This window comes from Chiloscyllium plagiosum, unplaced genomic scaffold, assembly GCF_037043375.1.
Source record: "Chiloscyllium plagiosum isolate Xiang-an unplaced genomic scaffold, Cpla_swu_hap1 HiC_scaffold_4, whole genome shotgun sequence".
NCBI lineage: Eukaryota > Metazoa > Chordata > Chondrichthyes > Orectolobiformes > Hemiscylliidae > Chiloscyllium > Chiloscyllium plagiosum.
In genome coordinates this window covers 42,822,509-42,845,685 of record NW_028270142.1, presented here as the reverse complement: position 1 = coordinate 42,845,685, position 23,177 = coordinate 42,822,509, and the positions used below count along the sequence as shown (strand labels likewise).

The 23,177-nt window shown below is 41.0% G+C and overlaps 1 protein-coding gene across 1 annotated transcript; it reads left to right on the top strand.

Annotated features, from left to right (window-relative positions):
- Positions 1-10,357: 10,357 nt before the first annotated feature.
- On the top strand, positions 10,358-22,804 carry LOC122549589 (interleukin-17C-like). Its single transcript, XM_043689421.2, has 3 exons — positions 10,358-10,500; positions 14,511-14,755; positions 21,148-22,804. Exons 1-3 carry the CDS (start codon positions 10,456-10,458, stop codon positions 21,392-21,394), a joined length of 537 nt encoding a protein of 178 aa, XP_043545356.1. The 5' UTR covers positions 10,358-10,455; the 3' UTR covers positions 21,395-22,804.
- Positions 22,805-23,177: the final 373 nt, after the last annotated feature.

Sequence of the window (23,177 nt, the reverse complement as noted above, 5' to 3'; positions counted from 1 at the left end):
CTCCGCTCCCAGCTGTCAATCACGTCTCGTTCCTCTCCCACGTCATTCAGAAACCCGGTCATGTGCCTGCGCTCCGCCCCCGTTACCATGGAGACGCGTCTTGCTCCGGAGCTCGCGCCTGATGCCCACGCTCCCAGTCAGTGTTGGAACAGAACAGATTCACTACCCTTTGGAAACAGGCCATTCGGCCCAGCAAGTCCAAACCGACCCTCCGAAGAGCATCCCGCCCATCCCTCCTACCCTATCCCGTTACCCTGCATGTCCCGTGGCTAATGCACCTAAACTTACACATCCCTGACCTCTATGGAGTAATTGACCATGGCCAGTCCACCTAACTTGCACGTCGTTGTGACTGTGGGAGCGGCGTAAACCCACGCAGACACTGAGAGAACATGCAAACTCGAAACAGTTGCCCAAGGGTGGAATCGAACCCTATCCCGGCACTGTGAGGCAGCAGTGCTGACCACTGAACCACCCATTGTTAATGCATGGGCGTCCAGTCGATGCCAATACATGGGGCTTCAGACAATGTAAATAAATGGGATAACAGATAATGCTAATGCATGGGACACCAGTCAGTTTTCATGTATGAGGCTCCAGTTGTTGTTAACGCACGGGCACCCCAGTAGTTGTTGATATACGGGGCTTCCAGTAACTGTTAACGTCTGTGGCTCCCAGTCACTGTATGGGACTCCATTCAGTGCAAATGTGTGGGTTTCTCATTTGGTGTTAATGTTTGGGGTTCAGTTGGTTCCAATACATGGGGTCCATTTAGTGTTGATGCATGGGGCTGCCAGTTGATGTTAATGCTTGGGACTTTCTGTAACAGTGACTCATCAAACTCATGCATGAACCCCTTTGCCATTTCAACATTTCCAAACAATTAAGAATTGTAATCAATTATAGAACCAAGTTTAATTGTTGAGGTCCTTAGTCTGAACAATCCAGCAATAATTTTTTTCCCTGTCATAATTCCTGTTGAGGAGCTGCCAGTGTTGGACTGTGGGTGGACAAAGTTAAAAATCACACAACATCAGGTTATAGTCCAACAACTTTACTTATAAGTTCAAGCTTTCGAAGTGCTTCATCAGGTAACTAGCATCTGTGGAGAGAAAACAGAATTGACATTTCAAGTCCAGCAACCTCTCTTCAGAACTGCAGACAGGAAAAGATCATATTTACACATCCATCCACATCAAGATGGTCTTAGGTCTCCCCACTACTTCCTGGAAAGAAGTCCTGAACCTTCCTCCTCTACCGATACTCCCCTTCATCTGGCTGAACACATCCTTACTTTGCACAATTTTTCATTTAACTCCTCTCACTTTCATCAGATCAAAGGTGTGTCTATGGGACTTGCATGGGCCTCAGTTATGCCTGTCTTTTTGTGTGGTACATGGACAATACTTTGTTCCAGTCCTACTTGGTCTCTCCCCGCAATTCTTTCTCCAGTACAACAATGACATAATTGGTACCGCTTCTCTCCCTCATTTGAATTTGGAAAAATGTATCAATTTTGCATCCAATTTCACCCATGCTCTCACCTTCACCTGCTCCATCCACGACTCCTCCCTTTCCTTCCTCTATATCTCTGTATCCATTTCTGGGGATAGACTAGTCACCTTTTTTCATTACAAGTCCACTCCCTCCAACAATTACCTTGACTACACCCTACTTACTGTAAGGATTCTATTCTATTCTCCAAGATTCTCCATCTCTGTGGCATCTGTTTTGATGATGCCATCATTCCAGAAAAGTTCATCTTTTTTCCCAATGGAGGATTCCCCACCAGGTGGTTGACAGGGCTCTTAACCATGTCCAACGCATTTATCACATTTATGCCCTCACTCCTTCTCTTCCATTATTCTATGCCGATATGGTACCCTGGTCCTCATTTTCCAGTTGTCTGCTACATCAGCATGCGACTGTGTTTCCTGGCCAACATTTCTTTCTCAGGCCTTCACCAGTACTTCAGTGAAACTCAAAGCAAGCTGGAAGAGTAAGTTTGATTATTTTAGAGCATGCACACCACTATCCATGTTTTTTACCCACACCGACATCCCAAGTCTTATCATGACATGCGTTGGAAAGGATATTGAATGAAGAGATGAGTGGAAAAGATCAAGAGAGAAAGAATCATAGAATCATACATGAAGAGGCCTTTTGGTCCATCAAACTTGTACTGCCAAAAATATACTACCACCTACAATAGTCCCACCTTCCTGCACTAGGCCCGCAGCTTTACATGTTATGGCGCTTCAAGTTGAAACTCTTGTATTGACATGAATGTGGAGAGAATGGAATTGGAGAAACAAAGTCCAGTCTAGGAGGTAAGAAAGTAGGATCAAGAGTAGGCCATTCTTGAGCATGGTCTATTAATCTAGATCATGGCTGATCATCTATCTCAATGTTATATTCAAACGTTATTTACATATTCCTTGATGTCATGAGTGAATAAAATGTTTTTAATCTCTTTCTTGAACTTAATTGATGGCTAAAACCATGGTCCTCTGGGGTAGAGGATTCCAAAAATTGGCTACCCTTTGAGTGAAGAAGCTCTTCCTTATCTCAATGCTAAATGGTTTGCTTTTTACTTTAAGATGTGTCCTCTGGTTCTAGACCCCTTAGCCAGGGGAAATGTCCACATTGTAACCATACTGCCTATCCCTTTAAGAATTTTGTAAGTTTCTGTGAGATTGTCTTGGATTCTTCTAAATTCCAGAGAATACAAGCCATTCTCCTCAAAGGACAGTCTCACTAATAGTGGACTAGGAATCCACCAGAATTCCTCTATGGAAAATAGATCCCTCCTTTGGCAAATGGGCAGATCTACACAAAAATGCAGTCACAGTCTCACCATTGTGGTATATAATTGGAGCAAGATTTCAATTGACTCAAATTAAAAAAGGCTACCATACCATTTGACTTCCAAATTGCTTGCAGTACAGTGAAACATGACCAAGGAAACTTAGGTCCCTTTGAAAATTGATGTTTTCCAATCTCTCACCACTTAAGAAATATTTTTCACCTCCATTCCTCCTACCAAAATGGATAACCTCACATATATACACATTGTATTCCATCAGCCATGCTCTTGGCCATATTCTCAGCTGGACTAAATTCCCTTAAATCCTCTTTAAATTCATCACGCAACTTGTATTCCCACCAAGTTTTATGTTTTCTGCAAACTTGAAAATATTGCAATTAATTTTACATGCAAATCAATGATATAATTTGTGAACTGCCCAGGCACTGATCCTTTCATTTTTTTTAATCATCCATGGGATGTGGTCACTGGCTAGGCCAGCATTATTGTTCATCCCTAAACATCAACCACATTGTTCAGGGTGTGGAGTCAGATAGGTGATAATGGGGGTTATGAGTCATAGAATCATAAGGTCCTATTGTATGCCAGAACAGGTCAGGACATCAGTTTCCTTCCCTAAAGGACATTAGTGAGCCAGATGGGCTTTCCTGACAATTGGCAATGGTTTCATGGTTGTCATTAGAATCTTAATTCTACTAAAATACAAATTCAAACACAGGTCCCTGAATATTACTGGGTGTCTGGATTAATAATCTAGTTATAATCCACTGGGCCATTGCCTCTGCTGGTCACAGCCAGCCAATCTGAGAATGATCCATTTGTTCCTACTTTCTGCTCTCTGCCTTTTAACAAATCTTTAATCCACACTAGTCTAGTACCCCCAATTCCACGCTCTTCAATTTTTTTTAACCAACTTCCTGTGTGGGACTTTGTCAAAAGCAAGCTGAAAATTCAAATACAGTACATCACATCCACTGGTTTCCCCCTTTTTGACTCTGCTGGTTGCATCCTGAAAAGGTTTGTTAAATATGATTTAACAATTTCCCCCCCGACGTGATCGACGATGCCCTCCACCGCATCTCCTCCACTTCCCGCTCCTCCGCCCTTGAGCCCCGCCCCTCCAACCGCCACCAGGACAGAACCCCACTGGTCCTCACCTACCACCCCACCAATCTCCATGTACAGCGCATCATCCGCCGTCACTTCCGCCACCTCCAAACGGACCCCACCACCAAGGATATATTTCCCTCCCCTCCTCTATCAGCTTTCCGTAGAGACCACTCCCTCCGCGACTCCCTTGTCAGATCCATACCCCCCACCAACCCAACCTCCACTCCCGGCACCTTCCCTTGCAACCGCAGGAGGTGCAACACTTGCGCCCACACCTCCCCCCTCACTTCTCTCCAAGGCCCCAAAGGAAACTTCCATATCCGCCACAGATTCACCTGCACCTCCACCCATATTATCTACTGCATCCGCTGCAGCCGGTGTGGCCTCCTCTACATTGGGGAGACAGGCCGCCTACTTGCGGAGCGATTCAGAGAGCACCTCTGGGCCACCCGGACGAACCAACCCAATCACCCTGTAGCACAGCATTTCAACTCCCCCTCCCACTCCACCGAGGATATGCAGGTCATTGGACTCATCCACCGCCAAACCACAACAACGCGACGGTCGGAGGAGGAGCGTCTTATCTTCCGACTGGGAACCCTCCAACCACAGGGGATGAACTTGGACTTCACCAGTTTCTTCATCCCCCCTCCCCCCACCTTGTCTCAGCCGAATCCCTCCAGCCCGGCACCGCCTTCCTGACCTGCAGTCTTCTTCTTGACCTCTCCGCCTCCACCCTACTCCGACCTATCACCCTCACCTTGACCTCTTTCCACCTATCACATTTCCAACGCCCCTCCTCCAAGTCCCTCCTCCCTACCTTTTATCTTCTCCTGCTGAACACTCTCTGCTCATTCCTGAAGAAGGGCATGTGCCCGAAACGTCGAATCTTCTGTTCCCTAGATGCTGCCTGACCTGCTGTGCTGTTCCAGAAATAAAGTTTCAGCTTTGATCTCCAGCGTCTGCAGACCTCACTTTCTCCTCCTTGTTAAATATGATCTCTCCTCCACAACTTCATGTTGTTCCTAGGCAATCAGACAGTTTTTTTTTAACTATCCAGTAATAATATCCTTTATGATAGATTCTAACATTTTCCCTTCTTTTGCTATCATGCTAACAGGTCTGGAGTTCCCTGTTTTCTCTCTCCCTCCTTTTGTAAACATTGTGGTTACATTAAAAATCTTTCAATCTGCACGCAAAAAAAAGGTAGGGTACAACAGAAAGCTAGACAGAAGTTAAAAACAGAGTTTTTATAAATATTTTGAAAAGGTAAGAGCATTAGTCCTATAGAAACCAAGCCATGAGAATTAATAATGAAAAATAAGGAGATGGTAGAAGAATTGAACTGGTATTTTGTATTGGTCTTCAATATAGGGGATACAAGTACCATCCTAGAAACAGCGACAAATGAAATACAAGATAGAGAAAAACTCAGAAAAAGTACATTCACCAGAAAAGTACTACTGAGTATGGGTGAAGGCTGGCAGGTGTCCAGGTCCTAATGGACTTCAACATTGTGTCTTAAACCAAGTAGCTAGTGAACTTAATGATGCATTAGTCCTAATTTTCCAGTACACCCCAGATTTGGGTAAGGTCTCATCTGGTTGGAAGACAGCAAATTTAACTCTCTTTTCCAAAGGGAAACAAAAAGAAAGAAACTACAGGCCATGTAGCCAAGTCACAGGTAAAAAAAATATTATTACATTATTTAGATAAGTTGAAGGTAATCAGGCTGAATCAATATAGTTTTATGGACAGACTAAACATGTTTAACCAATCTATTGAATTTCTTTGAGTATGAACATATGTGGTGGTAAAGGAGAACACGTGGATGTACTATTCACCAAGGGCCTTTCTTGTGTTATAAGCCTCTATGATTCTATGACTATTTGTAGATTCCTAGTAAGCATTTAACAAAGTGCCACATCAAACATTATTGTGGAAAATAAAAGCTCATGGTGTGAGGCGTAGCATATTGCCATTGATCGAAAATGACTTATAATATTAGAGACAGATGTGCCTTTTTCTAGCTGGCACAATGTTTCAAGTGGTGTACCATAGGTATTGATGCTGGGATCTCAATTATTTACAATTTTATAAAATGACCTGGCCGAAGGGATAGAAAGGGGAGGGCTATCAAATTTGTTGATGACACAAAGCTGAGTATTAAAGTAAGTTTGGGTTGTTAAGAGGACATGAGGAGGCTGCAAAAAGAACAAGTTAAGTGGGCAAAGATCTGGCAAATGGAATGCAATGTGGGAAAATGTGGAATTGTCCATTTTGGCAGGTAACATTACAAAGAAGCATATTATCTATATGATGAGAGGTTGCAAAGCTCTGAGCTGCAGGTGTCCTGGTGTATAAATCACAAAAGGCTAGTATGCAGATACAGTAAGTAATTAGGAAAACAAGTAGAATGCTGTAATTCATTGCAAGAGGAATTGAATACAAAAGTAAGCATATTACATTTCAGTTATACATGACACTGGTAACATCATAACAAGCAAGGGTGGGTGGAAAGGTGGTGTGGTGAAAGAAAATCAGGCGTAAGAAGAAATTGGATTTGGGGTTACAATCAAATCAACTTATTAAATCATCTTATTAAATGGCAGAGCAGGCTTGAGGGACTGAAATGACTACTCATGCCTTTTGTTCAAAAGCTTGTAAAATTGTAGAATGAAGGTCATCAGGTTTCAGGCTTTTGTTAACTTCAAGTCCCATTAATTTCTCCAACATTATTATTTATAAATATTAATTTATTTTAATTCCACACTGCTATTAAATCTTTTATTCATAATTATTTCAAAGATACTTCTTGTGTCTTCCTCTTTGAAGACTGACACAAATATTTATTTAGCTTCCCAGCTCTCTGCCATATCTGTACATCATATTATAAATCCTACTATCTTTGCCTATAATGCACATTCGTCTGTCAGCCTTTTTTACTTTTACATACCTGTAGAAGCTTTTGTAATTCAATTTTTATCTTTCCTGCTATTTTACATTCATATTCTATTCTCTCTTTTGCTATCAGTTTTCAAGACCTCATTTGCTACATTCTAAAATTCACTGAATCCACAATCTTACACTGTTAATGGCAATTAAATCACCCTTTTACTTCTACTGGTACTGTCAATTTACATATCATGTTGCAAATATTGCATACATACTAATAGAATGCTTTTAATTTTACCTTTTTAACAAGATTCTGTAACTTGATCCTAATTGATTCCAGGATTTGTTTCTGCTGTTCTTCACTTTCATTTGTAGATATTCTACTTCCCATAAGCATCTTTATTTTTATTTTATCTAATTCCCTCTTAAGTTCCCATGCCCCTGACAAGCAATTTTGACCCCATTCCAACAACACTAACAAATCTCACCCCAAGACTATTAGTTTCAAACTGCTGAAGTGTAACCCATCTTCCCTGTACACGTCCCATCTGTCCCAGAACTAGCTCCAATGCCCTAGCAGTGTAAAACCCTCTCTCTTGCACTATTTGTTTCAAGCCACATGTTCATATGCTCGATCATCCTATTTCTGCACTCATCATACATGGTACTGGGAGAAAACCTGAGATTATTTTATTAACTAGAGGTTCAGCCTTTCATTCTCTTACCTAGGTCTCTAAATTCTACACTCAGGATATCACCTCTCTTTTGATCCATGCCATTGGTGCCATTGTGAACCATAAACTTTGGCTCTTCAGCTCAATGTCCTGCAGCTGCTCTGTGACATCCTTGATTCTTGCATCAGGGAGACACCATCCTATTTTGGAGTAATGTCTATGGCCACAAAGATGCCATCTGTTTCCCCCATGAATTGAATTGCCTACCGCTATTGCCCTTCCATTCTTCTTCCTCCCAACCTGGGCAGTTGAGCTATTTGCGGTGTCCTAAGCTTGGGTCTTGCTCCATTCCTCACATAGGTCATTGACCTTACCTCTGTCCAAAATGGAAAGCTGGTTACTGAATGAGATAGACACTAGCAAAACAAAGACAGAGACTGACAATAGTAAACTGGACAAAACAGTTACTGGGTAAAAATACAGATGAACTGTAGGATGTATTCAAAAATGTATTTAGCTTAAATAGGATCAGTACGTGCCCATGTGATGAAAGAGTTCACCTTACTAAATAAAACAGTCCTGGGCAACAAAAGATTTGAGAGATGTCACAAAAGTAAGGAAAGAGTGTACAAAAATGTAAAGAATAGTGTAGATCCTGGAGACCTGTAAAAATATGAAGTGCAGCTAAGAATGACAAATATAAGAGCAAGTGCTCTGAGAACATGAAAAGAAACATGCAAGCCATATCAATATTAACAGAAAATGTTTTGACAACTACATTAGAAAAGATAGTTAACAGTAATATGGGCCCTCTAGTGGGTAATGTTGTAAATGAAAATATGGAAAAATTAGAATTGTTGAGTAACTAATTACTTTTTGCCAGTCTTGACAGTAGAATGAGTGGATAAAAACTTGACATTCCAGTGAAACGAATATCAAATCAAGGATTGGAACTCATCATACCTGAGCAAGAAAATTGTATTTTAAAAACAGTGCTGGATTTCCAAATCCCAAGATCTGATTGATGAATTCCACCACAGAGGTTTCAAGGAAACAAGAAAAGAATTTTACTTTTCTTTAGCTATAGTCTTCCAAAGCTCTCACAATTCAGCAATTGTCTGTTACATTCAAAACTCACAGAGATAAATTGATTATATAAGAAATATGAGTGGGAAACCCAGGGATATATCAGATGTTTGTTTAATGTCTTTTGTGGAGAAGTTATTGAAATCTAAAATTAAGGTCAGCCTAAGCACCGAGAGAAATTGACATTAATTAGAAAGAGTAACAAAGATTTGTAAAGCCCAGGTCATGATGAATTAAACTAATTGAATCTTTTGATGAAATAACTAAAGTAAATGGGGTTCAGTTAACTCTGTTGGCTGGATGTCCAATGCGTAGCTCAGAATAATGCCAGACTAGTTCTTGTTCTAGGTGAGACAGACTTGGGACCTACCCCCCTTCTCTGTCCTTGAGAGTGCAGAGCAATGAAAATAACCACAAACAAAAATTTCAAAAAGTGTCAAAAAAGGAGTCAGGTCAAGGGAAGAGTTCCTTAACACTTCAGCAAAAGAATAAAATGCTGCCATCAAAAGCTGCTGGGATGAACCCACTCTATCCCAATTGTCCATTCATTCTCTGGCATCAGTGAATACCCCACCAAACGTCACTGATTGTATAATTTTCCTTTCTATTTAGATAATGTATCATAATATTCTTAATAAACTGACTAAAGTATATTAAAATTATTTACAAATACTCAACTGCCTATTTTGGCTGTGTGATTGCTGACTCAAAATTTTACAGAAGCTAACACCTGTCATTTACATGATCTTCCAGAAGGTATTTAATAATGTTACATGTAAGATCCTGTAAACTAAAACTACAGATCAAGGAATTAAAGACAAGTTATTGACTTGATTGACCAAGTGTTCCAGCATTCTAATTCGCACCAACTCCTGTTCACCCATCACCTCTTTCTGACTTATAAGAGCTCTCAATCAAACAACATTGATTTTTAAATCTCTCCATTCCTGCACTCTGTCTGTGCACTGCTCCAGCTTCACAACCCTTTGAGATATCTGCAGTTTGATAACACTGTTCATTTATGTACTCCCAACTTTAATCACTGCACCATTGGTGGCCATATCCTGAGCTGCCTTGATCCTAAACTTTGGATTTCCCTCCCTAAATATCTCTGCATTTCTTTCTTCCATAGAATAGAACAGAATCCCTACAATGTGGAAACAGGCCATTCAGCCCAACAAGTCCACACTGACTCTCCAAAGAGTATCCCACCCAGATCCATTCCCCTACTACTCTACATTTCCCCTGACTAATGCACCTAGCCTACACATCCCTGAAAACTATGGACAATTTAGCATGACCAATTCACCTAACCTGCACATCTTTGGACCGTGGGAGGAAACACACGCAGACATAAGGAGAATGTGCAAACTTCACACAGGAGTGGAGTTTAACCTTTCCTTTAAGATTCTCCTAATAAAGTAATCTCGGATTGGAGTGACTCCATCTTTGTGATGTCTCATTACTGTAACTGTGGAAGTAGAGTTCATCCCTGGTGTTTCAGGATTAGAATGTCTCACTAGGATATCCATAGATTTCAGTTGGTACCTTAATAAACCCATACGATTGTGTTAATTTCCTGCTATGTCCTTGCAGAGGCAGGTATTTTGCTTATGCTAGGTACTTAGTATACTGTAGTGCTGTCCCAGGTTGTTGAGTGCTTGCATGGACAAGAATGTTTGTCTCTTCATTGATCTGATATATTCAACAACATGTTTTTGCAGGTTTCGATAAAAAAATGCCTTAAGAAACACTGTCATTTGTCTAAACGAAGAATTATGCTTCATCTGCTTTATAACTCCTCCTTCAGAATTGGTAAAATAAATAGAAGAGTGAACTGGTAGAAAATAAGAGAAACCCGAGATGGCAGCATCTGGAACGAATGTGAAAATGTGCTTACGGTCATTGGTAAGTGCATATCAATTGTGTTAACTTTTGAGAGTTAACTGAAGAGATAAAAGAAGGAAGAGGGGTAAAGCTTCCATAGGTATATAGGAAATGTTTGTAAGGAAATAAATAACCAAAGTAAATCTCGTTCCACTAAGGGTGAACCACAAAAACTATAATGGAGAGTAAGGTAATTGTAGATATGTAAGAAGGATTATAATTTACATCTATGTTGCCAATATAAGTAACAAAAACAATCTGCAAATAGTGGAGAGCCAGGAGTGAAGAGAATAAGAAAATTAAAGCAATTGTGTTAATACAAAAATAATACTGGAGAGACTATTATTCTTTCTTAGTTGTCTACCCAAAGGCAGATCAATTTCATAGCATGGTGATCTCCACACTGGGGAAGGCAAGAAGACAGGTCCTGAATCTACCCCAGTCAGAATGGGGATTGAACTCCATGCTATTGGCACCAATTTCATCCACACTGGCTATTGAGCCAAATAAGCCAGGTTGATCTCCTATAAAGAGCATTGTAAAATCAGATGGATTTTTGCAACAGTCGGCAATGATTACATGGTCAGCATTAGACCAGCTTCTTATTTTTTGCTCCTTTACATACTGAGTTCAAATTTCACTGTCTGCCATGGTGGGATTTGAACTCATGTTCCCTGAACATTATCCTGGATTTACTGGATTAATAGTCCAGTAACATTTTTATCAGTGTGCCATTGGGCAGAGCCAACATGGGATTTATGAAAGGGAAATCATGTTTGACAAACCTATTAAGCGTTTTTGAGGATGCAACTAGCAGGGTAGATATGAATGGGTGATGCAGTGTACTCGGACTTCCTAAAATAATTTGATAAAGGGCCACACAAGATATCACGCAAAGTTAGGGCTGATAGGTTTACGGGGTAATATATTAGCATGGATCAAAAATTAGATAATAGACAGGAAATAGTAATTAGGAAGAAAAACTTCATTTTCATGTTGCTGGACAATAGTGGGGAAACCAGAAGGATTGATACTTGAGCCTCAGCTATTTACTCCATGAAAGTAGAGTCACAGATAGATAGGATAGTGAAGAAGGTGTTTGGTATGCTTTCCTTTGTTGCACAAAGCATTGAGGAGAGATGTTGGGAGGTCATGTTGCAGCTGTACAGGACATTGGTTAGGCCACTTTTAGAAGATTGTGTGCAATTCTGGTCTCCATCCGATCAGAAAGATGTTGTGAAACTTGAAAGGATTCAGAAAAGATTTACAAGGATGTTGCCAGGGTTGGAGGATTTAAGCTACAGGGAGAGCCTGAATAGGCTGGGGCTGTTTTCCCTGGAGCGTCGGAGGCTGAGGTTACAGAAGGCATGGATAGGATAAATAGACAAGGTCTTTTCCCTGGGGTGGGAGAGTCCAGAACTAGAGGGCATAGGTTTAGGGTGAGAGGGGAAAAATTTAAAAGGGAGCTAAGGGGCAACTTTTTCACGCAGAGGGTAATGCGTGTATGGAATGAGCTTCCACAGGAAGTGGTGGAGACTGGTCCAATTACAACATTTAAAAGGCTTCTGGATGGGTATATGAATAGGGACGGTTTACCGGAATATGGGCCAAATGCTGGCAAATGGGACTAGATTAGGTTAGGATATCTGATCAACCTGGATGAGTTAGACCGAAGGGTCTGTTTCTGTGCTGTACATCTTTATGACTATGATTCTACGAGTTAGATGAGGCAACTGAGTATAATGTATGCAAGGTTTCTGAAAATAAATTTTGAAATGGTCACAAATTAATATAGTCAGATTAAATAAGTGGGCAAGAATATGACTGAGTACTCCTGAGTATACAACCACCTGATGAAGGAGCAGCACTCTGAAAGCTAACGCTTCCAAATAAACCTGTTAGACCATAACCTGGTGTTGTGTGATTTTTAGCTTTTATTACAAAGGAATTGGAGTGTGTATAAAGCTGTCTGACTGCAATCATGATGTGCAGTTATCTGACGGAGGAGTAACGCTTCGAAAGCTTGCACTTCCAAATAAACCTGTTGGACTATAACCTGCCGTTGTTTGATTTTTAACTCTGACTGCAATTAAATAGAGCCTGAGTGAAACCTGACCTCACAAGTCTAAATCCTAAATCCTACTTGTCATACAATGTACAATGAAGGTTCACTCCACTGATTCCTGGGATGAGGGGGCTGTCCTAACAAAAAATTGAGGAAAACTTGAGTCGACTAAGCCACTGTCTCCTAAAGTTTAGAAGAATGTGAGGTCATCTCACTTAAACATGTCCATTTTGTAAAGTCCTTTACAAGGTAGATACTGGGAGGATAAAAGGTCACTGGACTTGATTAATTCTGATGCTGCCAGATGTGCTGAGTTTTTCTAGCTCTTTGTGATTTCAGATGCTGGAAGAATATGCTTCCAATTGGGGTATCCAGAAATAAATACCACAACTTCTCGATAAGGGGCTGGTCATTTAGGATGGCGAAAAGTAGAAATTTGTTCACTTTAGTATTGTAAATCTTTGGAATTCTATTAAGAGCTATTTCATTGATTATTTATAAGATGGTTCCTGACAGATTCTGGATATTGAGGGAACTAAATAATTTAGAAATAGTGCAGGAAGATGGACTTGTGGTGGAAGATCTTATTTAATGGAGTAGGCTGGAAGAATTGATTGGCTAATATTTTCCCTATTGTGTTCTTATGTAAGAAAGGAAGGAAATAAACATATTGTTATAGTGCCTTTCATGTCTGTGTAGTTGACAGCGAAAAAGGTTGCCTCAGAGTACAATGGGATCTTGATCAGATGGACCAATGCTGAGGAGTGGCAGATGGAGTTTAATTTATGGGTAAATGAGAGGTGCTGCATTTTGGAAAAGCAAATCAGAGCAGGAGTTTTTTTTAGATTCTCTACAGTGTGGAAACAGGCCCTTTGGCCCAACCAGTCCACACCAACCCTTTGAAGAGTAACACACCCAGACCCATTTCCCTCTGACTAATGCATCTAACACTATGGGCAATTTAACATGGCCAATTCACCTGACACGCACATCTTTGGACTGTGGAAGGAAACTGGAGCACCCAGAGGAAACCCACGCAGACACGGGAAGAATGTGCAAACTCCACACAGAGGCTGGAATGGCCGTGCTAACCACTGAGCCACGATGCCGCCCCAACTTATACACTTAATGGTAAGGTCCTAGATGGTGTTGCTGAACAAAGACAGCTTAGAATGCAGGTTCATAGTTCCTTGAAAGTAGAGTCGCAGTTAGATAGGATAGTGAAGAAGGTGTTTGGTATGCTTTCCTTTATTGGTCAGAGTATTGAGTATAGGAGTTGGGAGGTCATGTTGCGGCTGTATAGGACATTGGTTAGGCCACTTTTGGAATGTTGTATGCAATTCTGGTCTCCTTCCTATTGGAAAGATGTTGTAAAACTTGAAAGGGACCAGAAAAGATTTACAAGGATGTTGCCAGGGCTGGAGGATTTAAGCTGTAGGGAGAGGCTGAACAGGCTGTGTTTTCCCTGGAATGTCAGAGACTGAGGTGTGACCTTATAGAGGTTTATAACATCATGAAGGGCATGGATAGGATAAATAGACAACATCTTTTCCCTGGAGTGGGGGAGTCCAGAACTAGAGGGCATAGGTTTAGGATGAGAGGGGTAAGATTTAAAAGGAACCTAAGGGGCAAATCTTTCACACAGAGGGTGGTGCATGTATGGAATAAACTGCCAGCAGAAGTGATGGAGGCTGGTGCAATTGCAGCATTTAAAAGGCATCTGGATGGGTATATGAATAGGAACAGTTTAGCGGGATATGGGCCAAGTGCTGGCAAATTGGACTAGATTACGTTGGGATATCTGGTCCGCATGGATGAGTTGGACCGAAGGGTCTGTTTCCATGCTGTACATCTCTAGGACACCCCAAAGAACTTCATAAATAATTACATATTTTTTTGAAATACATTCATTGTTGTGTAAATTGTTTTTAACTTTATTATGCATTGAGTTGATTGTCTTTTCTAGATGGTGTTAATTGCTTTCATTGCAATAATTGATGCAAATGAACATATGGGATTACCTACCAATTGCAGAGATGAAATCCCACTTCATTTGCTAAAGAAGAGGATCAGCATCACACATCCTTCAAGTATTTTGACAGTGTTGGAAAGACATGATCAAAAGAAAAATCACAGCTGCCCAGCATGGTCTCCTGAACTGCTGGCAAGTTCACACATTGAGGATAGGTCATTCTCACCTTGGAGCTACAGGTAAAATGAAATCTGAATTGTAGTTTTTTTTCTAGTAGTATTACTTTATTCCAAAAAAAGCTGCTGATAGATCCGTAGCTCTAAGATCCTAACTTAAGCAGGCAATGTGTGCAGCAACATGTTAGACTAGATTGAAGATTATAAGTTAAAAGCCACACACAATCTGTTGCATTGAATTCAATTCTATAAAAATATGGTGATCTTGGGTAGTGAGGCATTATGGGTGGAGCTGAGAAATAAGAAGGTTGCAGTTACATTGTTGGGGCTGTATTACAGACCTCCCAACAGTGAGTGTGAGGTAGAAGAACAAATAGGTAAACAGATTATGAATAGATGTAGTGGTGATGGGAGATTTTAATATTCCCAACATTGACTGGGATACACTTAGCGTCAGAGGTCTGATGGAGTAGAATTTGTACGAAGCATCCAGGAGAGTTTTCTAGAACAGTATGTCAATAGTCCGACAAGGGAAGGGGCCATATAGGACCTGGTACTGGGGAACGAGCCAGGACAAGTGGTAGAAGTTGCAGTGGGAGATTTCTTTGGGAACAGTGACCACAATTCTGTAAGTTTTAGAATACTCGTAGATAAAGAAGAGAGCGGTCCTAACGGAAGAGTACTAAACTGAGCCAAAGCCAATTATATCTAAATTAGGCAGGAGCTGGGAAATGTGGATTGGACACAGCTATTTGAAGGGAAGTCCACATTTGAGATGTGAAAGGCTTTCAAAGATAGGTTAATGGTAGTGCAGGATAGGCATGTCCCGTTGAAGGGCAAAGTTCGTGAACTGTGGATGACAGGAGAAATTGTACGACTAGCCAACAGGAAAAGGGAAGCGTACATAAGGTCTAGGCAGCTAAGAACAGAACAGGCTCTGGAGGAATATCGGAAGAGTAGGACAAGTCTTAAACAAGGAATCAAGCGGGCTAAAAGGGGTCATTGAATAGCTTTAGCACAGAATTAAGGAGAATCCCAAAGCATTTTATTATTATATAAGAAGCAAGCGGGTAATTAGAGAAAGGATCTGTTAACTAAAAGATAATGAAGGAAGGCTGTGTGCCGTACCTGAGAGAATGAGTGACATTCTGAATGATTATTTTGCATCAGTGTTCACTGAGGAGAGGAACATGATGAATCTTGAGATTACAGATAGAAGTTTGATTAGTCTGGATCATGTTGGCATAAGTAGGGAAGATGTGTTGGGTATGCTAGAGGTTATTAAAATGGACAAATCCCCAGGATCGGATGGAATCTATCCCAGATTTCTGAGGGAGGCAAGAGTGGATATAGCTGGGGCCCTGACAGATATCTTTGTGGCATCCTTAAATACAGGTGAGGTGATGGAGGACTGGAAGGTTACTCATGTTTTCCCCCCGTCCAAGAAGGGTAGTAGGGATATTCTGGGTAACCACAGACCAGTGAGCCTGACGTTGGTGATGGGGAAGTTGTTGGAGAGGATACTAAGGGATAGGATCTATTTATATTTAGAAAAGAATGAGCTTATCAGTGACAGGCTACATGGTTTTGTGCGGGGGAGATTGTGCCTTACCAACTTCGTAGAGTTCTTCGAGGATGTGACCAAGTTGTTAGATGAAGGAAGGGCTGTTTATGTCATATACATGGACTTTAGTAAGGTATTTGATAAGGTTCCCCATTGTAGACTAATGGAGAAAGTGAAGTCACATGGTGCGCAGGGTGTTCTAGCTAGGTGGATAAAGAACTGGTTGAGCAACAGGAAACAGAGAGTAATAGTTGAAGGGAGTTTCTCGAAATGGAGAAAGGTGACCAATGGTGTTCCACAGGGGTCAGTATTGGGGCCACTGTTGTTTGTAATATACATAAATGATCTGGAAGAGGGCACTGTTGGTATGATCAGCAAGTTTGCAGATGACACAAAGATTGGTGGAGTAGCAGAAAGCATGAGGGACTGTCAGAGAATACAAGAGAATATAGATAGACTGGAGAGTTGGGCAGGAAAGTGGCAGATAGCTTTCAATCCAGACAAATGTGAAGTGATGCATATCGGCAAGTCTAATTCTAGAGCGAATTATACAATGAATGGAAGAGCCTTGGGAAAAGTTGATGGGCAGAGAGATCTGGGAGTGCAGGTCCATTGTATCCTGAAGGTTGCTGCACTGGTGGATAGAGTGGTCAAGAAGGCATATCATATGCTTGCCTTCATTGGACAGGGTATTGAGTATAAGAGCTGGCAGGTCATGTTAAAATTGTACAAGGCGTTAGTTCGGCCGCATTTAGAATACTGTGTACAATTCTGGTCGCCACATTACCAAAAGGATGTGGACGCTTTGGAGAAGGTGCAGAGAAGGTTTACAAGGATGTTGCCTGGTATGGAAGGTACAAGCCATGAAGAGAGGTCGAGTAGGTTAGGTTTATTTTCACTAGAAAAAAGGAGATTGAAGGGGGACCTGACTGAGGTCTACAAAATCATGAAGGGTATAGACAGGGTGGATAGAGACAAGCTTTTTCCCAGGGTGAAGGATTCAATAATGAGAGGTCATTCTTTCAAGGCGAGAGGTGGAAAATGTAAGGGGGATACACGCGGCAAGTACTTCACACAAAGGGTGGTGGGCATTTGGAACGCGTTGCCAGCAGAGGTGGTAGAGGCAAGCACGGTAGATTCATTTAAGATGCATCTGGACAGATGCATGAGTAGGTGGGGGGCAGAGGGATACAGATGCTTAGAATTGACCGACAGGTTTAGACAGTATATTTGGATCGGCTCAGACTTGGAGGGCCAAAGGGCCTGTTCCTGGGCTGTAAATTTTCTTTTTTCTTTAATTTGTACACTTGGTTCCTGACCTCATTACAACCATGGTCCAAACATGGACATAAGAGCTGAACTGTCGAGTTGAGTTAAAAATCATACAGCACGAGGTTATAGTCCAACGGGTTTATTTGGAAGTACTAGCTTTCATAGTGCTGCTTCTTCATCAGGTAACGAGTGGTGCAGGATCATAAGACACAGAATTTATAGCAAAAGATCACAAAGTTGAGGTGAGAGTTAGAGATTGAAGCAGTCCATGTTCGTATACAGCAAGCCTCGGAACAATATCCAGGCTTAAGTAAATAATTAGTCAGTAACATGAATTCCACAAAGTGCCTGGCAATGGCCATCTCCAATGAAAATGAATCTAACAGTACACTTTGTGGCATTATTATCACTGTCAACATCATATGAGGTCACCCATTGACCAGAAACTGAACTCGACTAACCATACCGTGGTGGCAAGACTTGGTCAGAGCCCAAGAATTATGCAGTGAATAGCTCACCTCCTATCTCCCAAATCCTTGTCCTCCATCTACAAGGGAAATGTCAGGACCGTGACTGAATACTCTCTACTGGCTTGGATGAGTGCAGTTCCTAAAGTATTTAGGAGGTATGATCCATTCAGGGCAAAGCAGCCTGCCAGACTGGCACCCCATCTCTTGCCTTCAATATCACGCTATTCAACACTCTGTACAGTGACAGAGTGCACCATCTACAAAATGCACTGTGGGAAATCACCAAGGGTTCTCTGACAGCACCTTTCAATCCATGACCTTTCTCACTTAGAAGAACAAGGGTAACAGAAGTGGAGATCACCATAACCATGCAAGTTCCCTTTCATGCTGCACCCAATTCTGGCTTGGAACTGTATCACCATTCCTTTATTGTTAGTGAGTCTAAATCCTGCAACTTCCTTCTTCACAACATTGTCCTAAAACCTCAAGGAATGGAGTGATTAAAGAAGGCAGATCACTACTATCTTTCGCAGGGTAACTGGGCAATAAATGTTCACCCAGCCAGAGATGCTCAAAAACCATGAATGAATAAAATAAAATCAGATCTATTCACCACCACTTCTTGCTACCACCAGTCACAGTGCTGTAAGTCATCTAATCCTGAAATTTCCTCCAGTAAACCATTGGAAAGATCAAAGTCATTTATGACAGACCTCACTGTGAGCCTCCATTCACTTCCCATTCTATTCCTTCTTCCATTGAATCCCACATCCAACTATCTATACAAACACAAACCATCTATGTTTGTGTTTGTACTATCACCCATTACCCCTTCTATCTCTGCTATTTGCTTTCAACACATCTAACCCTGCCATTGGCACCCTCATTTGCAAATGTCTTTCTATTCTCCACTTTCAATAAACTTTAACTTCTTTACCGTTTTACAGCTTGCATTCTATTGGATGCCAAATCCTGTTCGTCTATCCATTCTGTCCTTGCTAACTATGTTAGCTCCTAATTCAAAACATTTCCATTTGAAACTTTCCACTTCATATTTAATTTCCTCATGGCCTCTTCTCTCCCTGATTGTGTAACTTTGGTCAACCCTACACTGCTCCTTAAAGTTCCTAGCCCTAACCTTGTGCAAGGGCCAACCACCTTCTGCCCTGTTCACTTTGTCCCACCAATGGCAACAGTGCCAATGTGCTGAAAGCTCCATATTTTGGATTTCTCTCCCTAAACATGCTTTTCTTTGCACACTACTCTTTTCATTAAACAATAGTTTACATTTATAAATTTGTACTAACATGGTAAAGCAGCCCTAACTTATTTGCAGGAATAATTATCAAACAAAATCTGAAACCGAGCCACTTGAGAAGACATTAGGAGAGGTGAGCATCGTAAAAGATGAAAAGGAAACAGAAACTGAGAGTTAGGAAAGAAGTTCCAAAGCTCATGCTCAAATATTTAGAGTCATAGGCATACAGCATGGAAACAGACTCTTTGGTCCAACCAGTCCATGCCAAACAGAGTACCAACTAAACTAGTTCCACCTGCATGCTCCTGGCCCATATCCCTCCAAACCGTTTCTATTCATACATCTATCCAAGTGTCTTTTAAAATGTTGTGATTGTACTCACATCCACCACTCCCTCAGGGAGTTCATTCCACGCGCAAACCATCCTCTGTATAAAGTATTTGCCTTTTTTTTGTCTCTCTCCTCTCACCTTAAAATGTGCCCCCAAGTCTTTAAATCTCTCATCCTAGGGAAAAGGCAACTGCATCTATACCCCTCATTATTTTACAAACTTCTAGAAGGTCACCACTCAAAGTCCTACACTCCAATGAAAAAAAGTCCCAGCCTTTCTTTATAACTCAAACCTTTCATACCCGGCAACATTCTGCTTAATCTCTCTGAACCCTCTCCAGCTTAATAGTATCCTTCCTATAACTGGGCAATCAGGATTGGACACTGTATTCCAGAAGAGGCATTACCAAAGCCCTATACAACCTCAACATAATTTCCCAACTTCTATACTCAAAGGCAAGTAAGGCGAATGCTTTTTTAACCACCCTGTCCACGTGATGCAAACTTCAAAGATATACGTACCTGAACCCCTAGGTCCCTCTGTTCCACAACACTACTCAAGGCCCTACCATTAATTGTATGAGCCCTACCCTTGATTGTTGTACCAAAACGCAATACCTCGCATTTATCCATTTGATCAAGATCCCTTTGTAATCTTAGAAAACCTTCTTCACTGTCTACTATGCCACAAATTTTGGTGTCATCTGCAAACCCACTAATGATTCTTTCTATATTTGAACAAGCTTTCTCTTTGCATCATTCTTTTTCAGTTGGCACATCCATAAAACACTTTTTGCTATATTAACATAACATATATTAGTAGTCACATAAGCGAAAATACATATCAGAATTCAGACAAAGATGTCAGTGTGGTCCAATGCAGCTGATTGACTTTCAGTGCATTCAAATTGACAGTCAGTGTGCTTTAATCCATAAAAAGAGGAGGCCATTGAATCTCTCAAGTTTTTTCTGCCAATCATGACAGATCTGTATCTTAACTCTGCCTACCGTGCTTTAATATCTTCAATTTAAGTTTTGAAATTTTCAATTAACTTCTAGCCTCAGCAGCTTTTAGGAGGAAAGATAGTTTAAGTTTTTCCTCTCCCTTTGCATGAAGATGTGCTTCCTGATAAAACCCTTGAATAGTGTGACTGTTCTGATTCCTTGATCTGGACTCTCCACTAAAGGATTTAGTTTGTAATATTGGATCAATTTATAATTTTAAACACCTCATACACCACTTCTCCTAAACCTAAAGCAATACAAATTGCCATTAAAACTTGTTCATATAATTTAAACCTTTCAGCTCTACTTTCTGAATCCACATTGCACCTAATTCAGGGCTGATATGTGTTTCCTGAAGCGCAGTGTCCATTAACAAATGCTATTATTCTAAATGGGGCCTGATCAAAACTCTTTTAGCTTTCGATACTTTGCACCAGATGGAAGCAGTGTGATTTGCACAGGCATGTCTATACTATGGGATACAGCATGTGCATAGCTCATGAACTTAAATTAAAATATTTACAACTTTAACAAATTCTACTTTCCACTGGTCTAGGATTAATGAGGACCCTAAACGTATCCCTGCAACGATTCCAGAAGCTGTTTGTCTGTGTCGTGGCTGCATCAGCTTTAGCAAGATGAAGCATACATTGGATTACATCTCAGTACCTGTGACAACGACCATGCAGGTCTATTATCACACATCTTGTGGAGGACATAAGTTTCAGTATGAAACTAAATGGATTGAAATTGCTGTTGCTTGTACGTGCATTGCCCCAAAGATGGGTTTAACTTATTCATAGTAGATGCATGTGCCTTGCTGTAATTGTATCTGTATTTTGCAGAATAATAGAACTGAACTAAGATACTTTGAACTGTATTTCTACTGTGTTGCAATTTTCTACTGTACTGAATTGGGTTGTCCTTGAGGGAGAGACATACAATGCACATCTAAAGAAACATTTGAGAAAGATCTGCACTTTTTGCTGATGCATTGTACTTACAACAGTTTTGCTTTAGTATGAAAGGAAAGTACTTCAAGTGATTTTCCCCCTTCCCCATCATCCTGTTACTACGGTTGCCTCTAAGTTTCAAAACACCTCCATTCCCTCAAGAAATCTCTGCTCCTCTGATTCTGTGATCCCAAATTTAAATACACCACTGTTAGCAGCCATGTCTTCAGCTCATTGGTTCTTAATCACCTGAGTTCCCTCATCAAATCTCTCCACCTCTCGTTCTCCTTTATGACTGTCCTTAAATCCTATAGCTTTAACCAAGCTTTTTGTTGTTTATTCTAATATCATTTTCTGATAATCAGGTATAAAACCACTTTAAAAAAGTATTTGTGAGATGTGGACCTTCATTTCTGGACTGGCATTTATTGCCCATCCCTAGTTTCCATTGAGGTGTAGTGAGCTGCCTCCCTCAACTGCTGCAGTTCATGTGCTGTAGGTAGACCCATGGGGTGTAAGAGAGAGAGGAAGAGGGTCATCTATTAACATCCCATCAGGGCAGGCAGATCATGAATGACTACATATTCTGCCTGCCTTAGTGTCAAAGGTCAAGGTTCATCGTCTGCTGTGGCTGATGTGGAAGGCTTGAAATATGACAGTATGGTTGACTGCTTAGCCTCATGCATTTTTCTATCATACAGTTCTTTGTAGGTACTCAAAGCATCCTGCAAACCTGCCCTGAACCTAGTACCCTTTCAAACTTAAAGTCATACTTTTCCACAATCATTGCAGCAATATCAATCGTAGGGAAAATATCATGCAAGTGCTTCACACTCAGTTCCTGGATTACTTCACTTTCGGGCCGTTTGCTATTGCATTTGGTTTCGGATTCATATAGTTTCCCCTTTCAATTGCATCAGCTCTTCATCTGTCAATTCTTGATTATCGGATGCCAAAGCCTCTTCAACATCATCTTTGTCAACTTCCATAAACCCAGCCTCCTTAGCCAAGTCATTACTGCTGTATTTATTGTTGTTGGTTCGAAGCTTTTAAAATTGTTCACTGCATCGGGACACAGTTTCTCCAAACACCACTTCTCATCAAGACTGTTAGACTATTGAGAGCATCTCCAGGGTTGGCGATTGCCAATTTCATATTGTACTGTTTCCAGATCTCTCACATGCTTCAGAGTTGCCCTGTCTGTCAATGGCACTTACAATAAAATGCATCACATTTTTGCGTATAGTAAGCCTTGATTGTGGCTATTAGGCCTTGGTCACATGGTTGCAACAATGACATCATATTTGATGGTAAGAACGCAACACGAATGTTACCACCATTCTCAGCAATGCCAGGTGGATAAGGAGCACAGTTATCAACAATCACAAGATACCAATTATTGGTTATTTTCTCTACAGTATTTTTCAACAAAAGGACATGTACTCAGAAGAAAATCACTTGGGTATTACAAACACTTGGATGTGAACAAAACACAACCGGTAGTGTATTCTTAACAACACCTTTAAGTGCCCTTGGATTTTCTGAATGGAACTCTAGTAGAAGCCGAAGGACAGCATCACCAGTGGCGTAAATAACAGGCATTAGGGTAAACCCGTGCTTTGATACCTTGGCC